Source organism: Struthio camelus, chromosome 2, assembly GCF_040807025.1.
Source record: "Struthio camelus isolate bStrCam1 chromosome 2, bStrCam1.hap1, whole genome shotgun sequence".
Taxonomy (NCBI): domain Eukaryota; kingdom Metazoa; phylum Chordata; class Aves; order Struthioniformes; family Struthionidae; genus Struthio; species Struthio camelus.
Genome location: NC_090943.1, coordinates 11,710,920 through 11,735,049, shown reverse-complemented (window position 1 = coordinate 11,735,049; position 24,130 = coordinate 11,710,920). Strand labels below are relative to the sequence as shown.

At 36.6% G+C, this 24,130-nt stretch overlaps 1 protein-coding gene across 4 annotated transcripts in view; it reads left to right on the top strand.

The window, feature by feature from the left end:
- Nucleotides 1-16,042, top strand: part of NCAPG2 (non-SMC condensin II complex subunit G2) — a 54,042-nt gene extending 38,000 nt beyond the window's left edge. Inside the window, exons 24-30 of one of the 4 annotated variants that reach the window (XR_011139533.1) lie at nucleotides 188-372; nucleotides 1,162-1,305; nucleotides 3,324-3,427; nucleotides 6,731-6,828; nucleotides 7,264-7,366; nucleotides 12,358-12,481; nucleotides 15,160-16,042. Coding sequence is in view for 2 of the 4 variants with exons in the window: in XM_068934289.1 (XP_068790390.1) it covers nucleotides 188-372; nucleotides 1,162-1,305; nucleotides 3,324-3,427; nucleotides 6,731-6,828; nucleotides 7,264-7,366; nucleotides 12,358-12,409 (686 nt within the window). In the remaining 2 variants the exon portion in view is untranslated. Of the gene's footprint in view, nucleotides 1-187; nucleotides 373-1,161; nucleotides 1,306-3,323; nucleotides 3,428-6,730; nucleotides 6,829-7,263; nucleotides 7,367-12,357 lie in introns of all 4 variants that reach the window. The other 3 variants (XR_011139532.1, XM_068934289.1, XM_068934290.1) reach the window with 3 other exon arrangements.
- Nucleotides 16,043-24,130: the final 8,088 nt, after the last annotated feature.

Sequence of the window (24,130 nt, the reverse complement as noted above, 5' to 3'; positions counted from 1 at the left end):
TTTAAGAGACACTGGCTTTTTCATGTACGCTTGATAGAATATTGATTAAACTGTATGAAAATTTCAGCTACAAGGCTCAGAAGCTACACGTGATATCATTTACACTAGATCGTAACTATTGCTGTTCTTGTACCTGAAGAATATCTTATTAAAATTTTTATATTGTATCATTTATCTGTTTCTCTAGAGAGAGGTGGCTTTTGTATTCCAGTATTATTGTGTGCTCTTAAAGAAATTATTGAAGCTTCTTTGACTCTGAATATTGACACAGATGAAATGGCAGATCTTCTCCATGCTGTTCAGACTGTCTTCCAGAAAGTTTTAGAATGTGTGGCACGTAGGCTCAAGAAACAGCAGGAAGAAGGGCTTCAGGTATTATACTGTCCTTAAAATTGTTACCTATGTGTAGATGAATCCATCATTTTTACTCAGATGTGAACTGGTGTTATACATAGACACTTTGAGTTTATTATTCCAATAGACAGCTGATTGTATTTTCAGTTAATTTTTCTAATATTATGCTAAGTTTACTTTAATAAGAATTATTTTTTAACCATTGTTTGTTTAGTAGCGATGGAAAAACTAGAAAGCAGAGAACAACGCATTCTGTTACCAATGATTCTGAACGACCCTAGTACTCATAGACTCTTAACCTTACCTATAAGTAAAAAGAACTTTCTCTATACAGAGCAAAAAATTTAGATATATATTATGGTCTGGAGAGGGAGGGGTTGTGGCTCTTTTATTTATTTCTTTTAGTCTGAATTCCCTCAGCATCAATATATGGATTCTGTCCAAAAGTTCTTCAGACCCTCCCATCTTCACAGAAAAGTCAGCTTCTTATATTTTAAAGCAGACAGTAGATGACAGTGACATGGGTGGATAATTCTGGAAAATCTTATGGTCGTCTTTTCAGGACTTATGAAAAAACATTTCAGTTCTTTTATGGTTCAGACTTTGTTTTAGGGAATTTCTTTGCGTTTCTCAAACTTAAGATTGTTGACACATGCTGCTGATTTTTCCCCCTCTTATCCTGGATGACTGAAATATATCAATAGCTTTCAAGGTGTGATCTGTACTTGTTCAGAGAACAGCTTGCAGAAATATTTTAATTATACTCAAGTAATCTCAAACAGCTGATCTGTTTTTCTTTGGTTTTAGTTGATTCACTCTATTCAAATGCCTCTTGGAGAATTCATACACACAGTCCAGTGCTGGCATTCAACTTACACAGCAGTTCACCACGGTGTAATCTCAACTCTCCTAGCTGCGGTAGTAGCAGAGATAAATCATGTGCTACAGAAGGTAAAGTTAACGTTAACTTTTCTTTTTTCTTATATTTGTTCGTTTTTTAACATTATGTTGGAACTATGTTAATGGAACTATGGGAGCTATATTCACAAAGTGTGTGGTTTTTTTTTTTTTTTTTTTTCTACTACAGATAAAGATTCTGTGTGTTTTGTCATGGAACAAATAGGAAATTTTATATGCCATAATTTCATATTGAAATGCAGCTCTTAGATTTATGGATACAGCAGTGTAAGAACACTAAAATTGTCCTGGTGCCTAGTTCACTATCTAACTCAAACAGCAGCCAGAAGAATTTGAAAATTAGGCACTCTTGGAGTGCCGTGAAACATTTTCCAAATGTTGAACTTTTATAATGTTGTTGGTGTATTCATTAGATCCATATTTTGCCTGCTGGTGTTCATATCATCTTCACAGAGAAGAGCTTGCTGAAATAGTTTAAGAATACTCAAGCAATCTCAAAAACTATCTGTTTTTTGTTGATTATTGGAAGATTTGAGATTTCTTCTCCCTTCACTTCAAGAGATGGCTGTTTGAGAGACAAAGATGTATTTTCAACCTTGATCTTTAATTTCTGTCTTTAGTAGTAATGCACCTTAAACCTGTCTGTCTAACCTCATCTGCTTCTGAAAAGTCATAGTGGTTGTATGCAAGACTATTCTGTCTGCAGATTCTAATTAAGCTAGAAAATATGATGCTAAAACATTAAATAGGTATTAAATAATTTGTGTTGTTTGCACACAAATAGAAACTAATCTTGCTTCATCTCACCCATCAGTGGGGAACTTGAGATCCCCGGAGGTGAAATACTGCAACTCTGAAAGACTCTAGTACCAAGTCTTGGAACTATCCCCTAAGGTTTTATTAAAAGCAGCTTTTTGTAATCCTAGTCCAAAGCAGGCTAGCGTCTTGCTTGGCACTGATCACTTCTGCAATCTCTGCTTCGGTACAGAGCTATCTCTAATACTGCTATCTTTTTGGTCCCTCGGTTTGTGATATTAGAGGAATTCTGAATATCTGAGCAGAGTTTCTTTGGAAAGTCAAGAAGGAAGCTCTAATAATGAAAAGAATATGTAGAGAGGTTATTCTATATGCTGCAAGTCCCAAGAATTCCAGGGGACCATTGCTGTCCCCTGAAGAAAAAGGGGTAACACTCCAAATGCCTACTCCTAATGCACGTAGCATTAGGAGCTAATACTACTCATAAAATTGGAAGCTTTGAGAACAAGTAGAAACAGGTTCTGCTCTTAACTGTGGTTGCAAGATATGCCATAAATAGAGCAGTAATCGGTTGCCAAATAGTAGAGTACCACAGAGATGCTGCTCAAAATCTGCACTGCAGTGAGAACTGAAATGGTGCTGGAGATTTACCTGCGTATATTAATGTGTCAGCTGTGGGACTGTGGGGTTGTGAGCATGCTCTTTCGAGATGTTGTGGGGGTAAAAGTTTATAATCTTGAATGATACTGCAGATTCATAACTGTAGGTTATGAATGCTCGTTGCAGGTAACTCCTCTGAGTTAGATTTTTCCCTGCCCTCAGGTTATTGTACTTCTAAGTTAAAACTTAATTTCTAGCTAAATACTTCCTGGATACTTGCCAAATTCGGAACTTGATACTAAAAAAAAAGCTGGCACAGGGAATCAGGAAATCACTGTAATCTAAATTATTTTTAGAAATTATGTGTGCATACATAAGCTTGCAGTCACAGAGTTTATTAATTTGTGTTGAGTAGGCAATGCCTTTATGACTTGTAACCAGCAACGTAGTTAAATGAGACTTCTATTTAGAACAACGGTGGAGAATGTTTCCTTTGGTACAAACACTATTTGTTCGAGTTTTAGCCTTCCTAATTTAAATTTGTTTTGTTTGTTTTGACACTACACAGTTAGATTAAGGGCATTAAAGAAATACCTGTGAACATGTGTAATTACTGAAATTTAGATTTGCTTTAATGTTATCTGTGTGCATATATTTCTTAATATACATGACTTGTTAATTTTTTGGGTTTTCAGGCTTCCAGTGATGGAAACGTAGCTATGCCAAAGACTATTTCAGACCTCCCTCCTCTTTCGAGCAGTTTAATGGCCATAATTATGAAGTCAGTTGATATTGTCAGGTAAATGTTTCTCCATTCCAAGACTGGTAATGATATGGAATGCATTATGTTGTCAAGAAAGACTTAATATCTAAAATGTAGTAAGTGTTGAGTAACTAGATACTATCAGTAGCTTACTAAATTTACCTTCACTGCTTCAAGTACTTCAGGGACTACTAGTCCCTTTCTCTTGTTACATTATTTGTAAATGTTGATTTGGGGGGTTAGGTGTGGTGACTGTGTTTTGTTTTATTTTGTTTTTTAACTTCATCTAAAAATCCTGTTATTTACAAGACTGAACTGAAATCTTGATTTCTTTAAACACACTTCTTGGCTTGCATTTTTCATAAGGTACATATAAATGCAGGTCATTTCAATATAGAGGTATTTAGATGAGAGAATATTTACCAGAAACAGCATTAATCCTTTAACCTGAAAATCTGCAATGGGGTGACAATTGTAGTAAAGGCTGTATACAAATCACAAAACTCAAAACACGCTTGAAGTGTCTGAGTCCTAAAAATTCCCAAAGTAGGGTTAAGTATTTTTTTTTAAAAAGAATTAAACTATTTTTTTAAATTATATATATGCAGGAGATACCCTCCTGCATATATGTTAAAATTGTCGCAAGTGAATTTCATCATTTGCTTTGCTTAATGTGTTTATATACAGTTTTTATTTGCATGACTGTTTATACTCCAGAATTATTTTGAATAATCAAGGGGCTAATATCTGTTCCTTAGCAGCTCTAGGTTCTGCATGTCTTAAGACAACTAACTCCTATTCTTAACTATTCTTAACTCATCTGTCAGGCATAGAATATTCCTGTCTCTGCAGCCACAAATTGTTTTGGTTTGTTTTCCTAAATGCTTTTCTAATTCTTGTTTATGCAACCAGACTTCAGTACTTTAAGTCTTCACGGGAAAACAAAAGACTCCAGAAGGTGTGTCTAGCAGTAGGTCTCCTAATCTAAATCTTGTTTTTCTGTGAGGCAGCTGTCCATGGAGCTTCTGTTTCAGTGAAGCACAGCTACTTTGTATTGTTCTTTTGAACAGAGACACAGAAAGTCAATGAATTCCTCTGAAGCCTTTTCTTGTAGTGGTCAAGAAGAATCTTGTCCGTTCTTGCAGGAGAAAACTGCTAGTTTGGACCAGATTGTGTCTGAGTACTCTGGTAAACATATGTTCTAGTACGTATCTTTTTTTGTGCAAAGATCATCTAAGTTAGATGGTGATTCATATCTGGTTGCACTGGTGCTTCAGGACTGAAACTGCTTTTAAGGCCAGTTTTTTTTTTTTCTTTTCTTTTTAATCTGTATCAATAGGTCAAAATCAAAGATTCCAGCAGTAAATCATTCAGCATTTCAGGAATTAGTGGCATAATCCCTGTTTTCCATACTAATGCCAGAGCTTTTGACATTAAAGAATCCAATGCAAGCTTCTAAACTGCAAAAACACAATCATCTTGCATCAGGTTCTGCAGTCTGTTTTGATTTACTATATTAAACACTCCTGTAGCATTGAATCTCAGTCCCCATTCCAGTTACAGTACTGAGTGACTTGGCATTATTTGGCCATTTGTGCGTGTCCTTTGCTGCCCTTCAGTGACAAACTATCAGTATTGGAACTAATTACTTCTCTCTCACATACATGTATTTGGAAACAACTTATTGTTCTGAAATATTCTTATTTTATCTTTGCCATCAGGCTCATATGACCCTTGTTGTGGGGAGGGGCGGGGAAGTGTCTGCATCGATCCTGCAGTAAGTCTTACTACAGATAAATAAAATTGAAGTGTTCCTTAATGGAACTAAATAGTGTTCCTACTGAACTAAACAGTGATAATGATAAAGTCAAAACTCCAGTTGGAGTCGAATCAATCAGCAATTTAAGAGTGATATGAAATGGATTCAATACTTGGGCAGATTAACTTTATTATATCATTGTGGACTAACGTAATGTATGAGCAACTTCATAAATAGTGATGTCAGATCCTAAAAAGGTTTCATCTTTCTGAGCTCTTTCAAGCAGTAGTTGAGCTTCTACAAAGTTTATTTACTAGTTTCCTTCAAAGTTAACTCACAAATGGAGGTTGGTTCTTTTCTTAACTGAAAACTTAATTTTCATATTTTAGCACAGTAAAAGACTGAAGAGCCATTAAAGTTGAAGCTGTTTTTAAAAGGTTCATTCTGCATGAGTTTAGCGCCACAGACTTGCTCTGAGTTTCCCCTGTAGGACAGAATAGTTCTTCACAGCTGCATTATGATCATTTAGTCTTCCGGTCTGGGGAGTGTGAGGATTACAGATCTTTTCCATCTGCTGCTTTATCCCTCTTGCACTTTCCCTTTTTCTTGTTTTTATGAGAATTACTTCTGTGTTAAATTTATTATCTTTGTCATAAAGACTAATAACAATAACATGCCAATTAATGATTAGTGAAAGTGACAGATTAATGGTCTTATTCTGCATTACTGGATTATTCCATATTGCAATTTGGTTTGGTTGGTAGACCTCTTTCTGTCTCCCTTGTTTCATTTTTCTTAATGTATTTAATATATGTCCTGAAATAATTTTTTATGTTTGCTGGTAGTACTATCACCTCTTGCTAAAACAGAGTATCTGAAGATAAATACGTTTATAGTTAGTATTTATCTCAGCCTATGCAACGAACAGTTGTTTGCTTTATTTTCTTAGTCTTCCATGTTCTCAGTATCTAAGATGTGGTTTGGAAATGTTTCAGGGTTATAGTTAGTTGTAAACGTTCTTCACTGTTTTTTAATTGGAAACACTTCTATTTAACTTTTATGATGCACATTTTAGACCAAAATATTAATTAAACTGTAGGTTCTAGTTGGGCTACAAGCAGTAATAGTTTTAGAGGAAGGAGTAGTTATTAACAGTCCACTGGGGTCATTTAAATTTTTTTTTTTTTTTTAACTTCAACAGAATGCATATAAGTTGAGTTAATAAATTCCAGTATACCTATAGAACCAGTAGTTTTTCACAGATTGACTTTCTAAAATAGCCTACAAGCTTTTCATTTCTGATTACTGCTATCTGTTCTGTGTACAAACTCTTTTATTCTCTTCCCAAGCGATTTACCATTCTGCTAACTCTACAGTTCTGGTAGTTCCAGAAGAAGCAATATAATTTGCAATCACCCATAAATACTGCTTTGTCCTGTACGATATCTTTGAAGCTGGTAGGGTAGCTGAAGCTGGTGGTGGCAGGGTAGTATAATCACAAAGTTGTTCTAAGCACAAAGCTGTGTTCTATTTTGAAAGAAACATATTTTACAAACTCTGTGCTTTATTTTTTTCCACAGATCATTTTTAAATGAATTAATGGAGTGCATTATCTCTGAAGAAATTGAAGGGATTTTTAGTCTTACAGCTACCGTCTGCGTTGTGCTTATAATTAGAGGTCAGTCAAGCTATTTTGCTCAATAAAAGTTTGTGCTGGTGTGCTACGTTTCGAAAACCAAGTTCTTATAAAATTCATCAGACCCTTTTCCTCATTAGCTGTTGTTATTATTTTTCTACAGGATTTAAGGTCCTATTACTTGTAAATGGTTCTGCTAAGCTTTGAACTCTTAATCTTTGTGTACTGGGTTTAAAAATAAAACCATCTGCTAAGCTAATAAGGTCTATCTCTATATGCTGGTTTGCTGAAATATACTGTAATTTGGAGAGCATAAGCTGCTTGCTTAACCTAGAGCAGTGAAAATCCAAATTAATATATATCTCCTATTAAAGAATGTTTTTTGTTAAAAAGTTATTCTATGGAAATATGCAAGTTTGTTTTTATTGCTAAATCATTATTCTTTCCCAATTTTTCCACATAATGATATTTCAATAGGTAAGCACAAAACTTCGCTTCTAAAAGGTATTGCACCTGCCATTCAAAGAAAGCTGATAACGTGCAAGGAAGTTGCCTCAGAAGAATCTAGCAGCACTGAAAGGTAAATGTGCTATGGGACATGAACACTGACCTCTCCTATCCCCTCTCTGCAATAAATGACTTATGTAATATGGTTAGAGCATTCTGAATGACTGCAAGTTTTAAAATAGTGGAAAAAAAATCTTGTGAGATATTGAGCCCAGCACACTATTAAATTTCCTGCCCATACATTTGATGTCTGATTGTAATCTTTACATATTTAGTTTGTTTTCTGCATTTAATTTGAATCTTATGACTTACTCCTGTATATTGCATTACTCTGAAATGCAGTTAGCAGCAGCTATAGAACAAAGCAAGTAGTCTGTTTACCATTTCTCATTACCAGAAGATTTTTCTCCCATTTTTTGGTATTAGGTGTATGAATCCATTCCTATGCCAATGTTAATTTTTTAACTGAAAATAACAATGACTTTAAGACCTTTCCACAGTTGATTTTATTTTGCTCTTTGTTAGGATTTCAGTGTCATATGTGGTTGACTTCTAGATTTTTGGGGGGACAAGTTTCTTGAATATGATTGGCTACATTGCATTTGCGATCATTTATTTGAGATCTGCATAAGGTAGACAATCATGATGAGTGGTTTAGCCTTAAGTGTTTCCAAGTTACTTGCGACTAAAATTTTTTAACACTTTTATCTCTGCCAAATTATTGAAATGCCTGTGGAATTAAAAAGCATGCAAAGTAGACATCAAAAAGGACAAAATAGAATATGAAGAGAACATGCACTAGTGGAATTTAAATAATGCAATTCATTTTTAAGTACATCAGAAACTTAACTTACAGCTCAGTGGATCTACTGATTTTGCAAGATAAATAATTGAGAAGGGTAGGAACACTGCAGGAAATAAAAATGATTTTTCTGCATGAATTTCTTTCCTTTCTCTCTGCACCTTAGAGAGCAGAAAAGATGCCTTCTTTTACAGGAAATAAGTCAAGGTCAAGATATTGAACAAGATTATACTGGCATAATCAGAGAGAGAATCAAACTGGTCACGGATATTCATCCAAAAAATTCTGAGAGAAGTTAGGAATGTACCACACTGGCCTGCATGTAGAGAGTCCTTATTTTTTCAAACTGATATCCTTAATATTCATTCTCGCCAGCATACTTTTCTTGAGGATTACTGGCCTGAAGCATGTTTCCCTCCAATGGTGTATACCAAATATGGGCTCTAATGTGACTGAATTTGCATCACTCATTTAAAACTAATGCTAAAGTTATGGGATGCAGCTGTGGGGAGAAGAGGGTAGGGAGCCGCATGAGCTTACATCCCTTTCCCATTATGACATGTTAAATTGCTCAGAGGCTGTGCTTGAATTGCATCAAGTAAGCTAATGGCTACATTAACTGGCTGTAGCAGAGGTAGAACTTTTAAACAAACGTACAATACCTATCTAGTTAAATATGGTTCAGAAGTGCAGAAGGTAGATTGGATTTCTTCCGAGGGAAAAAATGCCTCATGTTCAGGACAATACAGTACAGAAGTAGCTGTGTTGTTGCTAACAAAGCATGTGTTCACTCATTTAAATCTGCTATTGTATCAGAACTCCAAAGGGAATTAAATGTCACTGTAGAGCTTTTAAAAGATATATGTGATCCTAACAGTTAGACCAGAAAGTTTTATGGTTTGTACCAGCTGCTTTATGTACCAGCAAAAAAAGAGAAGGGATGAGAGATTTATTTAAAACTAAATAAATAAATGAACAAAGTGAAAAACCAAATTGAGCCCACCCTTCATCTCTCTTCCCTGTCTGATATAAGTAAATAAAAAATAAATATTGCTGCCAGAATAGGAATTTAGAGTGGTTTCTGCAGTAGACATTGTGCTCCTGTAACACAGAAAATTGATAAAGAATGAAAAATTCTTTTTTTAATTAATTATTGGGCTGTGAACAAAGTCTTTGGGTTGGGACCTAGTTTAGAAGCAAAACTAAACAAAAATAGAAAGAATAGATGTTTTTGTGAGGTTATTTAATGTTAAGTTGCCAAGTGTTTTACTAGGATATTTTTTAAAAATAGTAATTATTTGAAAAAGGTGAGCATCAGAGTAACTTAATTCAATTATGCACCTATGTTGATCAGGGCAGTAGAAAAGGCTGAGAAGTTAAAGCAAATCTTAACCTGAGTAAATGAAGAGGCACATTAAAATGAGCAGTTGCTACCACTTGAGCACACCGACTCTGAATTTCAGTAAGAACAGAGGTAATTGTTTTAGGAATCTGTGTATGAACATACCTGCCCAGTGAACAGGGACAAACCAACCTAGAAGGTGGGACAGATGAAGACCTTAAGTTGCTACACAGTGTTTTAATTTAATGATACATGAATGAATTTTTTTATAATACAAAAGCAAGAGGTAATTACAGATAAAATTAAGAGACTGAGAATATGGGCATGATGATAGCAAATGTTTTTAACAGAATCAAATTTATAGTATGATTAAAAAAATTCAGAAGCTATCATACAGAGCTTTGCAGAATTTGGGAGGATTAGATCTTTGTATAGAGAAGAACATCCACAGCAATGTTAGATTTTTTGCTCTTCCTCTGTCTCCCCAGAATGGTAAACAGATTTATGCTGAAAAGAGGTTATGAGGAGGTTCCTCTAGTTAAGTTTTGCTTAATTAATTTGCAGAGTGTTTGTACCCTCTCAGGTAGACATAATGCTGGACCAGACTGGACCACTAGTGTTTTCTGCCAACCATTTTTAATGCTCTGGGACCAATGTGCTGATATGTAACTAAAATGTGATTATGTACAGTCTGAAATATACTTTGTTGTTTGCAAACTATTTTATCATTGTCTTTTCCTACTCTACTTACAAACCTGCAAAATTTTAGTTACAGTATGCTGCAAATTAGATTTTTGATTTTTAAGCACAGTCTTATAACGCGCAATGTTGCATTGATGCTTGCTGAAATATACTACTGTTTTTTTAACTCATACTTAATAGTATTATTACTCTTTGCTTCTGAATACATTATTTCATAATAACTCTTTGAGGGATTATCTTACCTAATACCTAGGTATGCCAGGAAATAATGAGATTTTTAAATTTCCCAAGAGATTTTGCATTTTGTGCCAGCATCTTAAATTGAGACCTGGAAGTAATTTATATATTAACAGAGTAAATCTCCTGTCTAGTGGAGTAACTCAAGTGCTGCCCTTAAAGAAGGAATTCTTACACTAATTCAGAATCAAAATTTTTCATTATAACTTAGTCTTCCCTCTCCAGCTGAGTTAGCAGTTTAAGCTGGCCTGTGGGTCTGTTATTTCAGAAATGCTGTTCAGTGCAGTTTTAAAATTCAGGACAACATATTGTATATCGAGAGAATTTCCTCAAGAGTAACGGCACACACGTTAATTCAGTTTATAAAATGCTAATATTTATTTCTAGGAAAAAAGAATGTGAATGCAGTGATTTTTGGACTAGAGACAAATACACCATGCTCCATGAGGCAAATATTCTATGAAATAATACCTTTTTCTTAATATTCTGCATTTGCATTGTTTAATTAGCATTTCAATATATGGGCACCAGAATTTAAATGTAGCTAATGGCTATATTAGTATTATCACTTAGCTAGCTTCCCAAACTCTTTTATTTTCCTCTCACTGCATCTGTAAATAATGATTCTTGTCAGTAATTCTTTTAATATACTTTGTGCATGATCTTTCTGCCATCTACGCAAAAGTTAACTGTAAGGGCACCTAGTAAAATTGACTTAAATTTCTCAGTTTGTGAGGTTTACAATTACTCTCAATGATAGCTTGTTGTTCAGTGTGCTGCTGGTACATAGTGCAACTTTATAGATTTATTATTTTAATAGTCTTAACCTATAACAAAATAAAAATTATCCAAAATAACATCATGACTAAACCCACAGTACTTCACTAAGCTGTATTATGCCAACTGAGTTCTATCATGGCTTGAAGGCCATTAATGTTATAAAAGAAGAGTCATGGGCACAGACATGGCAATCTGAATTCAAGGAGAGCTAACCCCCATTATTCTGTTAATAAAATGCAGAGTTGCATCTTGTATTTCAGGTCTTGGTGTCCCATGAGGAATGCCCTAACAATTTATGACTGACTAACCTTGCTTATTCAGGGCATCCTTGGAGTACCTTGATAATACAAATATGGAGAAATAATACTTGAGATATGCAGGTGATGGAATCTTCTGCAAAAGATTGCAAATGAAGAATAAAGTATACAGCAATTAACCCTGAAATAATGTTCTGGCAGAAGCCCAAAGTCCCCAGTCTTGTCTTTTGATATCTTAGACCGGTGTTAAGTTGTGTGAGAATGCAACTACAAAGGCTAGGTGAGGGACTAGTGCAGGGAGTTCAAGAAAATGAAAAGGGGCTACAGAGTAGAAATTTCAGAGCTGACCTTTGAGATTGTTTAGGGAATAATGTGAGACGAAGAGTCAGACTAGGACTAAGGGTGGGTTTATAAGCAGTTGAGTTGAGGCAGTTACTAATGAGGATAAGATAGAAAGCTCAGAGTTGGCAAAAGATTACTAGAGATGGGGAGAAAAATTATGAAGCCTGGAGAATGAGTGAGAAAAGAAGAAAGAATAAAGGAATGAAAAATGGCTATAGTATGAGTTAACTGTAAAGGAATTAATGATTCATGTTTAAAAAAAGAGTAAAAATACTGTGAAGAAAATGATTGATGCTTTTAAATAGGCAGATTACTAAATGTTAGAAAATAGAATATTCTTAAAATGAAATAGTAATTGAGACTAGATTATTGTAGCTGACACTATAGCTAGAGATGGCCAACAGAAATGCGGCAAAATTGAGGGAGAAAAAACCCAGATGTTTCAAAAGTAATTTTATAAAGACACATTTAATCCTTAAACTGATATGGAATAACTTGTCAAAGAAATCAGGGGGCAGCTATATTTTGAGAATCAAATAGTCAAGTACTGGTTTAGCGTTAGCATGTCTAATTCTGTTATGCATTGTTTTATGCCGTTTCAGAACCCTGTATGAATCATCCCTGAAAACTTTGGATGAACTTTTGAATCTTTGACCATACGGAAGCTTTTGTCATGGAAATTAAAGGAAAGAAGATGTATTGTTTTTGAAACCATAATATTATCTTGTAAGCATACTAATACCTAAAGTTTATATTCTGTTACTTTGTAGATTTAAAGTAAGCAAAATGTATAAAAGTGTATATAGGAATAATGTAAAGATTTTCAAATGTCTTTAAGAAGGATATACTGTATAAAATTGTTACATTTAGGGGGGAAGTAAAATGAATATCTTTATATGTGTTTTTTATTAAATAATAACCTCTCTAATACTTTGAGATTGAGGAAGCACATAACCTCAGTCCCTGGGAAGATTATGAAGCGTATTCATGGAGGTTATGGAAAACATTTCCAGACCCACAAAGAACTAAACGGTGATGTGGAATTCTCCAAGGAAAATTCTGCCTAACCGACTTGATTTCCTTCCTTTTGCAGACGAAGGGAGAGCAATGGATTCCATTTTTCTTGTTCTTAGCAAGGCTTTTGACACAGGCTCATATAGTATCCTTAGAGTTAAACTGCAGAGAGACAGATTGGATGGGTGGAACCACAAGGTGGGTGGAAAACAGGCTGGACATCAGCCTTGAAGAGCAAGGGTGCTGTGCAGTCCAAGCCTGTTACTAGTGACCTTACTCAGGGTAGATATTGTGTCCAATACTGTTTAACATCTTCATTTTAAAACTCGGGCAATGGGATGCAATGCACCCTCACTCAGTTTCAGATGACACCAAGTTTGGAGCAGTGGTTGATATGTCAAAGGGTAGGGTTGCCATTCAGAGGGAATCTTGACAGGCTGGAGGTAAGGGCTAACCTAAATCTCATGAAGTTCAACAAAGACACATGCAACATCCTCCACCTGGGATGGAATAGTCCTGTACACCAGCAAAAGCTGGGGGCCACCTGCCTGGAAGGTAGTTCTTTAGCAAGAATCTGGCTGTGCTGGTGGACAACTTGAACAGCAGCCAGCAGTGCATCTTTGCAGCAATGAAGTATGACCACAAACTGGGCTGCATTAGCCAGAGCCTAGCCAGTAGGTTGAGGGAAGTGATTATTCCTTTCTGTTTGGTGTTTGTGAGGGCTACATCTCACTGGATTACTGTGAACATTTGGGTTCCCCTCTACAAAAGGAAATAGCAACTGCAGAGAGACCAATGGAGCGCCACCAAGATGGCTAGGCGCTGGAGCACGTGGCAAGCAAGGACAAGCTGAGGAGTGTTCAACCTTGAGAAAAGAAGGATAAGTAAGGGAGGACCTTATTGCTGCCTTGTCCAGCCTAACAGAGGATTAAGGAAAGGCTTTTCAGAGGTGCACAGCAGGAGAACAAGAGGCAATGGACAGAAGTTGCAGCAAGAGGAATTCGTAGTGGACATGAAAGTTTCTTCGTGATGAGACTGAATTGAAATTGGAGATTGAACTGGAACAGGTCGCTCAGAGAGACTGTGGAACATCCATCCTTGGAGATGTGCTGAACTTGAGCTTCACTGAGCAAGTCCCTGACCAACCTGATCTAATTTTGATAGCCCTGCTTGAGTGGGGGGTTGGACCAGATTACCTCCTGAGCTTTCTCCTAACCTAAATTATTCTGTGATTCTATTACAAGTATACTGGAGGAGAAGTGCCCCAGATATTAAATATATATTTGATAAATACATAAGTTGTTTTATATTTTGCTATTTTTATAAATTAAGACTAATGATGCAGATAATGCAGACATGTAAGCCCCTTATTTGACTTTGTTAATGCAACCAGATGCTTTCCTAAAACTAGTAATAGAATGTTGACTGCAGATTAAGTTATTTTGCCTTAACTAAGGCATCTATAATTTCAGTGTCTGAGCTCATAATGCTATATTTTTGTCTATTTTAGAAGGAGATCTAATAAGCATCTCTAAAAAAGGATTCAGCTACAGACTGTAAAAGGACCACCTTAGATTTTGGATATTTAACTCCTAGTTATCTACAATTAACCGAGATGATTCCCCCACCTTGTGTCTATACAAATGGTTCACTGGAGTCTCCAGTGTGTTACTGAGTGGCTTTGAAACTGCAGTTAGCAAGTTTGGCTAAACTAAGATGGACTCCTCATTCTTGATTAGGATCTGTGCACAGTGCCTTACCCCCTTGCAAATCATCTATCTAAATATAGGCATCTACTGTGCTATTTTTCTTTCTGTAGTTGGAGTTCATAAGATTTTTCTAGTATCTGTGCTCTCTCAAATGGGATAAACTAGCATTTCCCTGCTTTACACTCGATTCATATTTAGCCTTAGTGCACACCAGCTTCCCTACCGGAATAAAAGCTTAGTTGGAATGTCTGTATTTAAAAACAGTCATATACTTTATAAACAACTGTCAGACTTTGCAACAGGAAAATTGGTAGGTATATGGATAAGTGAATTCCAGAAGATTTACATTATCCACAACAGTAGCCTGAGCCAAAAAATTAATGCTGCCACAGCAGGCATCCGTAGATCTGCCAACTGTTTATCTATCAACATCTTTATATGTGTTCTTTGGCCTCCACTCTTCGACATCTGTTAACAGGCAGGTGTTCCAGTAATGACCTTTTAAATCTTCTAATTATACAAATTAGTTAATGAATATGTAAATCCATTTTTTTCTGCTTCTTATTCTTTCACTATTTGCTCGTATTATTAGATTAGAAGAGAAACCATTATTTTCCTGTTTTTCCTCTGTGTGTTATACTGTTCTTTCAGTGGTCACTTCTCATGGAATATCTGTTACAGACCCAATATCCCAGAGCCTGAAAGAAGTAAAGGTAACTACCAACATGACAAAAATGCAAATTTCTTCTGAAGAAACTCAGAGGTGATATTGCTAGGAAGGGTAAGAAAATTTTAAAATAAACTTCTGACTTCCTGGTGGTGGGTACTCAAGTGGTTTTCAAAAGTGTTGAAATAGTTTTCAGTTAGCAGTGCAGCTGGTAAAATGCGGCTCGAGTTTTAGTCCAGCTATATTGTAACCGCTCAGACAGAATGAAAATCGTTGGCTTTCTGCAACAGAAGTAATGATGTTGTCAGGATTTCTTGAGTCCAAGTCTGCCAGTGCTTTCTCCTTGGGACTTTGTGGAAATTTTCACACCGATACAATAGGATTTTTAGGTTTTATTCTCTGTTCTCATTGCAAAAGTATCTAACTCTTGCCAACATGTTAAATCTGTGCATTTTTCTTATGTTCAAGATATAAGTAGTATGTGCCTTAGACTGAATTATTTTTTGGAAACCTGTAAAGCAGAGAATTGTTTTATCTTATTAATTTAAAATTTGGGGGAGAGCGGTTGTTTTTGTTTTTTTTTTTCTCATTATAGCCTAATTTTGACCTTCAGAACAGTTTATTCAGCTAGCTGCACTATACACACTGTACGTTTGAAAACTTATAATTTTAAAGCAGCTCCTTTGAGATCTGTTCAGCCTTTGCAGGAAATTGAACTTGGTTTTGATTAATAAAATTGTTTGAAATATGAAGAAGATATGCTATTCAAAGACATTCCTTCGAGCAGTTTTGATTTCTAGTCACAGTTGTGCCTGTAAATGGCATGCCTATTAGCCCTTCCCTTTCTGCATACCTATCCAGTATTACTATTACTGAATAAAGAAATAGCTTCAAGCTATCTGCAGTAGTGTGAAAGTCTTTCTTCTTCCTCTTGTTTTCCCCAGTCAAGTCTTCTATGTTTAAGCTTTATTTGTACGGACTTCCCTTTTCTGGATGACAATGTTTGTTTGCTTTGTCTCTGACTGACAAACAAAATCCAGCAGTTCCACCTGTCACAGCTTCAAATTATGAGCTAAAGAAAAGCCAGAAGACGCTCTCAAGATGCTTCTTTAGCAAAAAATGTCTTGGAGTATGGATCTGCGCACACAGACTTCCACTCCAGACCTTTCATACTTGCCAAGGAAGAGAAGAAATCTGCCTCGCATCTGCTGCTTACTCCAGCGCTAGCTGCAAAGCGCTTTGCATTTAAACTCACATTTGCTGTTGCCATCAATTGTTTTGAGGTCTTCTGGTTTGGAGAAAGATACCAGAGAGAACGTCAGCACTGTCCCAACTCTGAAGGGTCAGGCTGCATTTGCTATTTCTGGTAAGGGAGGAGGGAGGAACTAACTTTTAGTCTTTTATTAGATTTTTTTGTTTGTTTGTTTGTTTTTGTTTTTACAATATCTTCTATCAGCAGATTTTAGAAAGTTTACTTCTGTTAAGACCAAAAAAGACCTGTTAAATCAGTCTAACTGCAATGAGACTGAGAACTGTTTGATGCAAGAAAATGAGAGATGTTATCAAGGGACCTATTTACAGCTGTCCGATTCTCTGATTTGATATACGCTGGACTAAATGCCAATATCTGGCTCCTGAGCCATGGCATGTCAGTCTGCCTCTGGGGAATTCTTATAGTCCCAGTTAAGACCACAGCGCCTTGAACTGCGTGAGCAGCACAGAGTGATCAGGGAACACAGCTTGTAGTTTTTAATTTATCGGTGTATCATCATTTGTTGACTGAATACCTAAAAGTAAGCTTTTCAATTCAATATGATCTAATATTAGAAAGTACACTGTGCTCTCTGATGAAAGACTCTCCCAGGCAATTAGCATTCTGGACAGGTGTCATGCTTTTGGCTCCTTAAGTATGTTGACTTTGTGGAAAAATAGGTCTTTTTTTTTTTTTTTTAATTTTGGTGAGGGGAAGAGAAGAATACTTTTTTCACAACCCTACTGTGAAGACCATCTTCATCCCTTCAATTCTTATAGCCTCTCTGTTTCAGGTCAAGTTTAGGACAACTCTTTTATCTCTAATTTTTTTGAACTTCTAATGAACGAAAAATGCCTGTTACAAAGTATATTTCTTTCTTGGTATTTTTTCTAACTTTGTGGATTTCTTTCAAGCACAGAGGACCAAGGTCAGGCTGACACCCTAGGTAGTTCCTAGTAAATCATGTGGAGCACCTGTGAAGAAAGGAATTTGCCTTAATGAATCCCAGATCCAGCTGTCTTGTGTCTCACTAGACTTCTTCTGCATGGCTGCTGTTGCTCAGTTATCTTCATCTGCTCCACCCAGTGGGTAGAATTCCAGCCATATCATTCCTGCTTGCCCCGTGTTTTCTAGGGTAGGAGTTGTGGACCCCGTCATAATTTTCTCAGACAAAAGGTGGTAACAGCAGGTTTGTGATAGCGTTGTGATTGCTATAGTGGCCTGTTTTTTCCAAGTTGGTAGTTGCTCAGTGGCCTCACTGAGCACAATGGAGCAACATTTATTGCATAAGAACAGAATTCTCTGTGACTCAAGCACTCAGTCACGTGGAGCAGATGCTCCATTTTACAGAGGAGAAAAGTTCATGGAAAATGCTCAGCCTAGGAGAAGATTCCCTTGAGAAGTCAAGTAGATGTTTTTGTTTGGTCTTTGATGCTGTATCAGAACACTGTGAACTGTAACACAGCAAATTGAAGACTTTTAAAGATAGTGATTCAGAAAAGAAAAAGCATCCTGCCTCTTCTATTATTCAACTTCTAATAGTTGAATTCTAATAGTTGAATAGTCACCAAAACCTATGAATATTCTTAATGTAATCTTGTACTTACAAAGACACAGAATGTAATTTCAGTGCAGTACAAGTAACGTTCCTTTTCCCAGCTGTCATTACCATGAACTTTTCCCACATCTCTTTCCTGGTCACAGCATATCATCAGTAACCTTCCTTTGGAAGAAACACATCATATGCAATGGCCCAAACAGTCTTGTACACTGAGATACCAGAATGCCCTAGGCAAGACTAGACAGTGTGTACTCCATTTCTATTATTTGCTATTCAAAATAACCCATGTCAATAAACATCAGGCTTAAAAACTACAGTGAAAATAAACGGAGCTCAGTTGTTCTTGCTGCATTCTAAATTGCTGTCAAACATATTGCTGAATTCTAGATTTCCTGCTAGTATGTATCTCAATGATACTCCAAGTTTACAGACGTACAAGAGAGAGAGAGCAATTACAGTAAGCAGAACAACACTGTTTTCCAGAAAAAAACAGGAGAGGATAAGCTTAACCCAAAAATGTATCATGGCTTCAATAATAGGCAGCCCAAGAGAGAGATGTGCTGCAGAGAAAAATGGGGGATAGTACAAACGGCTTCTTCGTCGTTTGTCCGCTCTTATTCCTGTATTTATATGACCTGTGGAGCAGCGGTCTCTGCTGGCTCCTGCACCTCAGTGGTCTTCAGGTCTCCCACCTGCAGAGGTACAGAGGTGAGCAGACCCAGCTACCCAGCACCTCTCACCATCACAGCAACAGGCTGGAGATGCAAGTATTCACATTCTATGCTCTGTGAAATCAGATTCTCCCTTGTATGTAACGTATAAAAGCATGGTTTAAGAATATTATTCGAACTGAAAATTTAGGCACTCAGAAGTCAAGAAACATGAATTTAATCTCACCTTTGAGCATGTGCAAAATGACATGTTCTCTTCAATTACATTAGTAAATGCTACTTATTTCACACAAACTGTTCCTTACTGAGTTCTCAGCCTCTGTCTACTCAACAGATGATTCAAAACCCACGCTGTTGACAACACAGCAAATATTCAGTGCTTTCCTCTCTCCTCATAGTTCAACATATAGCTCTACACATAATCTGCTGCACATTATTCAAACCCAGCTCTGAGGACAAGATTGCTAACTTCCACAGTGCTGTTGTTACTATGGTACTATCCACAGCTGTACTGGAGAGTTTCACAAAGAATGATTCATTTGTCCTTCCCGCTCCCTGTAGGTTTTCTTGTCTCCGTTTTACAAACGTATAGTGAGATGAAGTTAAACAATTTCTACGCGTTTTGGGAAGTCAGTACTTGGTGTCACGTTATATATAGCATTTGCTAGCACGAAGCACAGCTCTTACTGTCTCCAACTAGTTGTGGGTGCTAAGCGTGCTTTGAATCAGACTTCAGGTTACCAAGTCAGATACACAGAAAAATGAGGTATGCCTAAATAGAGCTCCCCAGGTTTATTAATTTACAAGGTAAATTAATAGCTGTGTTATAAATATGTAATATAAGAAAGTAATAAATGGCATTTAGAGAAATGGTGTTTAAGTTGCAACCTAAAAAACAGCTTTTGAGTAAGATATATGTTATAGGTATAGGTATTCAGAAATAGTCTCCAAGTTTAAGAGAATTAGCTCTCATTTTCTGGTAGCTGCTAGAATCTCAAAGTTATCTATGTTATGAAACAACATATATGTGTGTGTAGTTTAATAATGTTAGGCAATATCAGTTTGAATGTGTGTAGCTGTTACAGAGACACCTTCTATTTCTAAAGGGCAAAAATAAATTTCCAGTTGCTGCAACGTAGCGGAATGGCATAAATTGGTATCTTAGGTGAGGGAAGAGAGAGTCCTGTTTTAAAATGCTAACATCTGGAAAAAAAAAAAAAACAACTAGTTGGAAGTTAACCAAAGGACTCTGACAGCTGCCTAGAAGAATCTGTTTAATGTTGGTTTGTTCAATATCTGTGCTATAATATATACGAGTTGCTGTTATAATATTTTTGTTTTTCAGAATTTTTAATTTCTAAGTCTTGCAGGACAAAGTGATTGAATCAACTGCAGGTCTATTCTTTCAGAATGATAAAGTGCATTAATCTCATTCATCCTTTAATTTAGCACAAGAAGAGTGGATATCTTAGGGGATTAATTATAGGTTATAAGATCCATTCACTGAGTAGAAAATCTTAAACGTAATAGTGAAGATAGGTAAAAGTAGAACTTTTAAAGCGTTTCCGACTTCTCTCCCCATTGAACATCTCAAAGCACCTAACTCATTTAAAAATTCGACTCTCTATTGCTGTTTCAAATCAACTGTGATCGATTGCACATCTAGTGGTGTTAGCCTGGTTCTCAAAGAACAAGAATCCACTCACAAAAACAGTTATTAATGTCTAATAATTTAACCCGGATATACCACCTTGATATGCTCAGATGCTGGCTTTTCAAATGTGCTAAGAACTCTAAACGTCTGTGGAAATCAGTAGGAATTCAGGTGTTCTTGATTTTGAAATCTGCCTCCAAGGGCTTCAAAGTAGGTAAGCCACAGAGGTTAGCTTCTACATTGATTTCAGCTGATGAGGGGCATTGTGAAGAAATAAAGCCTTTCTCATTTAAAAGAGGCCAGTTCTAGTGTGAGCCAGTAACCTGCGTGTGTTCTCATAGAGGCTGTTGTGATCTCAGTGAAGCACAAATTCCCTTTCACAGCCTAACCCTAGATACAAAGATTTCATAACTGGCCTCAGATTTTGGATTCACCAGTTCTTTTATCCCCATCTTGAGAGACATAGGGCCTGTTCATCACAGATTCTGAATAGCCATTTATTGTTAGTTGTTTCATGCCATCTTTTTCTTCCTTTCAACCAAATTTATATCAAGCACAGCTTCAATCCCCCTTTTAATCTAGGTATCTCCATAACTGATATTGGAACAAGTCAGCTATAATTCTAAATGGACCTCAGGTGAATAATACAGGTTCAGGTCAGACCTGTGAATGCCTACGTTTAGAGAAGGTGCCCTCTCCAGCAACCCAGCAGAAGGAATTAAGGAAATTTTCCTCACAAACCCAAACTGCTAAGCACGCTAAAGTTGCTGGTCTGGTAGCAAGCGCTGCAGGGTTCCTATAACCTTAGAAGTCAGCTCAAAACACACTAACATAAGCACTGGTATAAACAGATGTTTAGGTCTTCAGTTAATGTAAGTCACATTTATAGTTTTCAGTTAATGTAAGTCTCATCCACTGCTATTCTCACAGGTAATTTGCTCTAGCTGCATTTTGTCTCTTAGGCCCTGAACACTCCATTTTAGGCTCCTTTCCAACTGTTCTCTCCAGCAACACATAAAAGCCATTATCATTCAGTTACAGCATAGGGAATAAAAGAGCAGCTCACAGCTTACCAGTCATAACTAAAATCAACCTACTTTTTTTTCTTTTTCTTTTTTCAGCTCTGTCAGTCACATAGTTGCCCAGTGCTAGAGGAATTTTCCTTCTGGCTCCGCATTTAACTCCTGCTTCTCAGTGATCTGGAAATTATTTAGAGTAAAACTTCTTGCATGCTACAGAGAAAACACATTTTCTAATACAATTTTGAATACAAGAAGGAAGGCTTTATAATAGCCAAAATCAACAACAGTACATTAAAATAGATAAAATTGTTGTGCTATTCATAAAGTGAATCCTATCACTCTTCCAACGAGCAAAGACCCTTTTAGCTAGCACTAATATGCTGAAAGGAGAACACTAACTTAGTATTATTTATTGGGTGATACTACAGCAATGTTTTCTATACTCTCTTTAAATGTTTTCCATCCTTCCCAAACACCAAAGGAAATGTGATTTTGATTTATAATTATGTAACAATTATTTAGTCACTCTATCACAAGTGTTTCGACAGTATGGATTTATCATGGTGCCACAGGACCTGTGATTAAGTACTGATACAGAAACCACTGTATATTAGGTACTCACCTGATGCCAATATCTACCCTAGACCCTGCAAATGTTTATTCTCATGCCAAGCTGAATTCAGTGTGAGTTCATTTAAAAATCTCATAAGATTCTGCTAGCTTTAGAAATATGAAAGCACTTAATCTAGCACAGAAAATCAGTGACTTCTCTTTTCGGATGCTAAAAACCCTAGAAGTTTTAGTCATACTATGACATGGTCAGTAGTTGAGAAGGAAAGACTGCAATCACTGCTGATGTGACCTGGGGCTACACCTTTTTATATCGTTAAAGATTTCTCCCATTAGGAACTCCCTATCCCTTGAATAAAATTAGTCACTGAATGGAGAGGACAAATACCACATTGAAATTTAGGTGAATATTTGTACCGTTAGGGAGTGAGCTCCCTATGTGGCTTTAGCTCTCAGTAATCGCAGCCTCTGTATAGCTTCTTGATCTCTAAGCAGTGTTAGCAACTCAGTTGCCAGACAGCTTCTTAGGTGTATTGCTTATTACCACTGCAGGATGATGTTTTTCATTCTTAACTATTTGTCAAAATTTTCCTTCAATAATATTGAATAAATACAATTAAAATGTTTAACTCCAGGATACAAACATGCTTTTGAAGGAGAATGAGAAATCTTTCTTCATAATTCAAATAACTGTTTCCTGTGCACTCATTCAAAAAAGAAGATGGAAATTAGGATGGAACATCTAGGATGAAATCCTGGCCTCTGTAAGCTAGAGGCAAAATTCTTATTGACATCCCTACTTTTGACTATTTAATTTCACTATTTAATTCACTACCACAAATTTAAGTTGAATTTTAGGCTTGCTGTCAGCCATACTACTCTGCCTTCTCCTCAAGCCTCTTTAGTTTAAGGGGCATAGCACTTACTCTAGGAACAGAATTATCTCTTTTCCTTATAAATTCAATATCTCCGGTTGTTTATGGAAATTATACTACAGGGCATGAAGTAAGCTGAGAAAATGTCCCGAGTCTTTCATTGTATGCATCTATGTTGAGCGGTGAATATGAATTCTAAGTCTTGTTATGCTCCTATGGAAGTAAATAAATGAAGGAATGACCTAGTTCAGTTCCCAGTTCAACAAAAATACTTTTGAACTGGTTAAGGGGACTACGGCAGCCCTACCTTCTTGCTGTTTACATACATCAGCTGAACAGAGGATTCCGTTAGGCACAATGTCTTGCATTATAAGAATGAAAGAGGAGTCCAGGCTCACAAAAGGTGTCTTGAAGGAAAAGATAAAAATGAGATCTCTTTAGGAGCAAGGCATTCTTTTTCCTTGCTGGAGCTTCAATTATTCAATTTCCTAATGTTTTTCTCATTCTAGACAGCTACTCTATGAGCCATAGTTTTTCACCACAAAAAAACCCAAAACATTTAAAAGAATAATGCAACGTATCTCACAGTTTCTAGCGGGCAGAAGCACCGTTACCACTGAATATTAATATACACCTGCCTTTAAGCAGTCCTCCGAAGAAATTTGGCAGCTAGGAAAATCTGCAAAGCTGACGTTGCAGAGTAACCGACTAACTTTGCTGAGTGTTATGCAACGGACTTTGCTACCACGGCAGACTGGTAGTGAAGAGAGCAGTTCTGCAATCACTGTTCGAACTATGTTGTTGCCAGATCACCCTGAAGAGGGTCCTGCTTGTCACCACCTAAAACAGAGTTTATGGCTCCTGACACCAGCAATATGCAAAGCAGGAATCAGTACTATTCTTCCTGTAACTGCGGTGCTTTCAGATGTGGATCCAGAGATGATCTTTCTGTCCGTATTTTTCACAGTATTCAGAAAGAAGTCTTTGAATTGCAAGCAAGAGGAGGGTTACTGCGACTCGGCCAGCAATTTGTGCCCTCAGAAAGGGACAGAAGGTGGCAGAGGGTGCATGTGCAGTGCCAAGCCTCCATCCTCCAGGACTCCAGTTGTGTCTGTGTGTATATAGACAGTGAAATCAGTACAGACACCACTAAGATTCTTGGCTAGCAAAAGGCTAAATAATTTTCTTAGTAGAAAATGACATTAAATAAAATAATCTCACTGCACTTTTTTCTATAGGAATAGTAGCATTTTTACCTAGAGGAGGCAGAAAATGTAAATGACAGTCAAAATTCTGTCTTGGCCAGGCAGGTATATACCACAAACCTCTCTTTCTTTTCTCTTTCCCTCCGCCCCCCCAGTACATCTTAAAGCTCTGTCA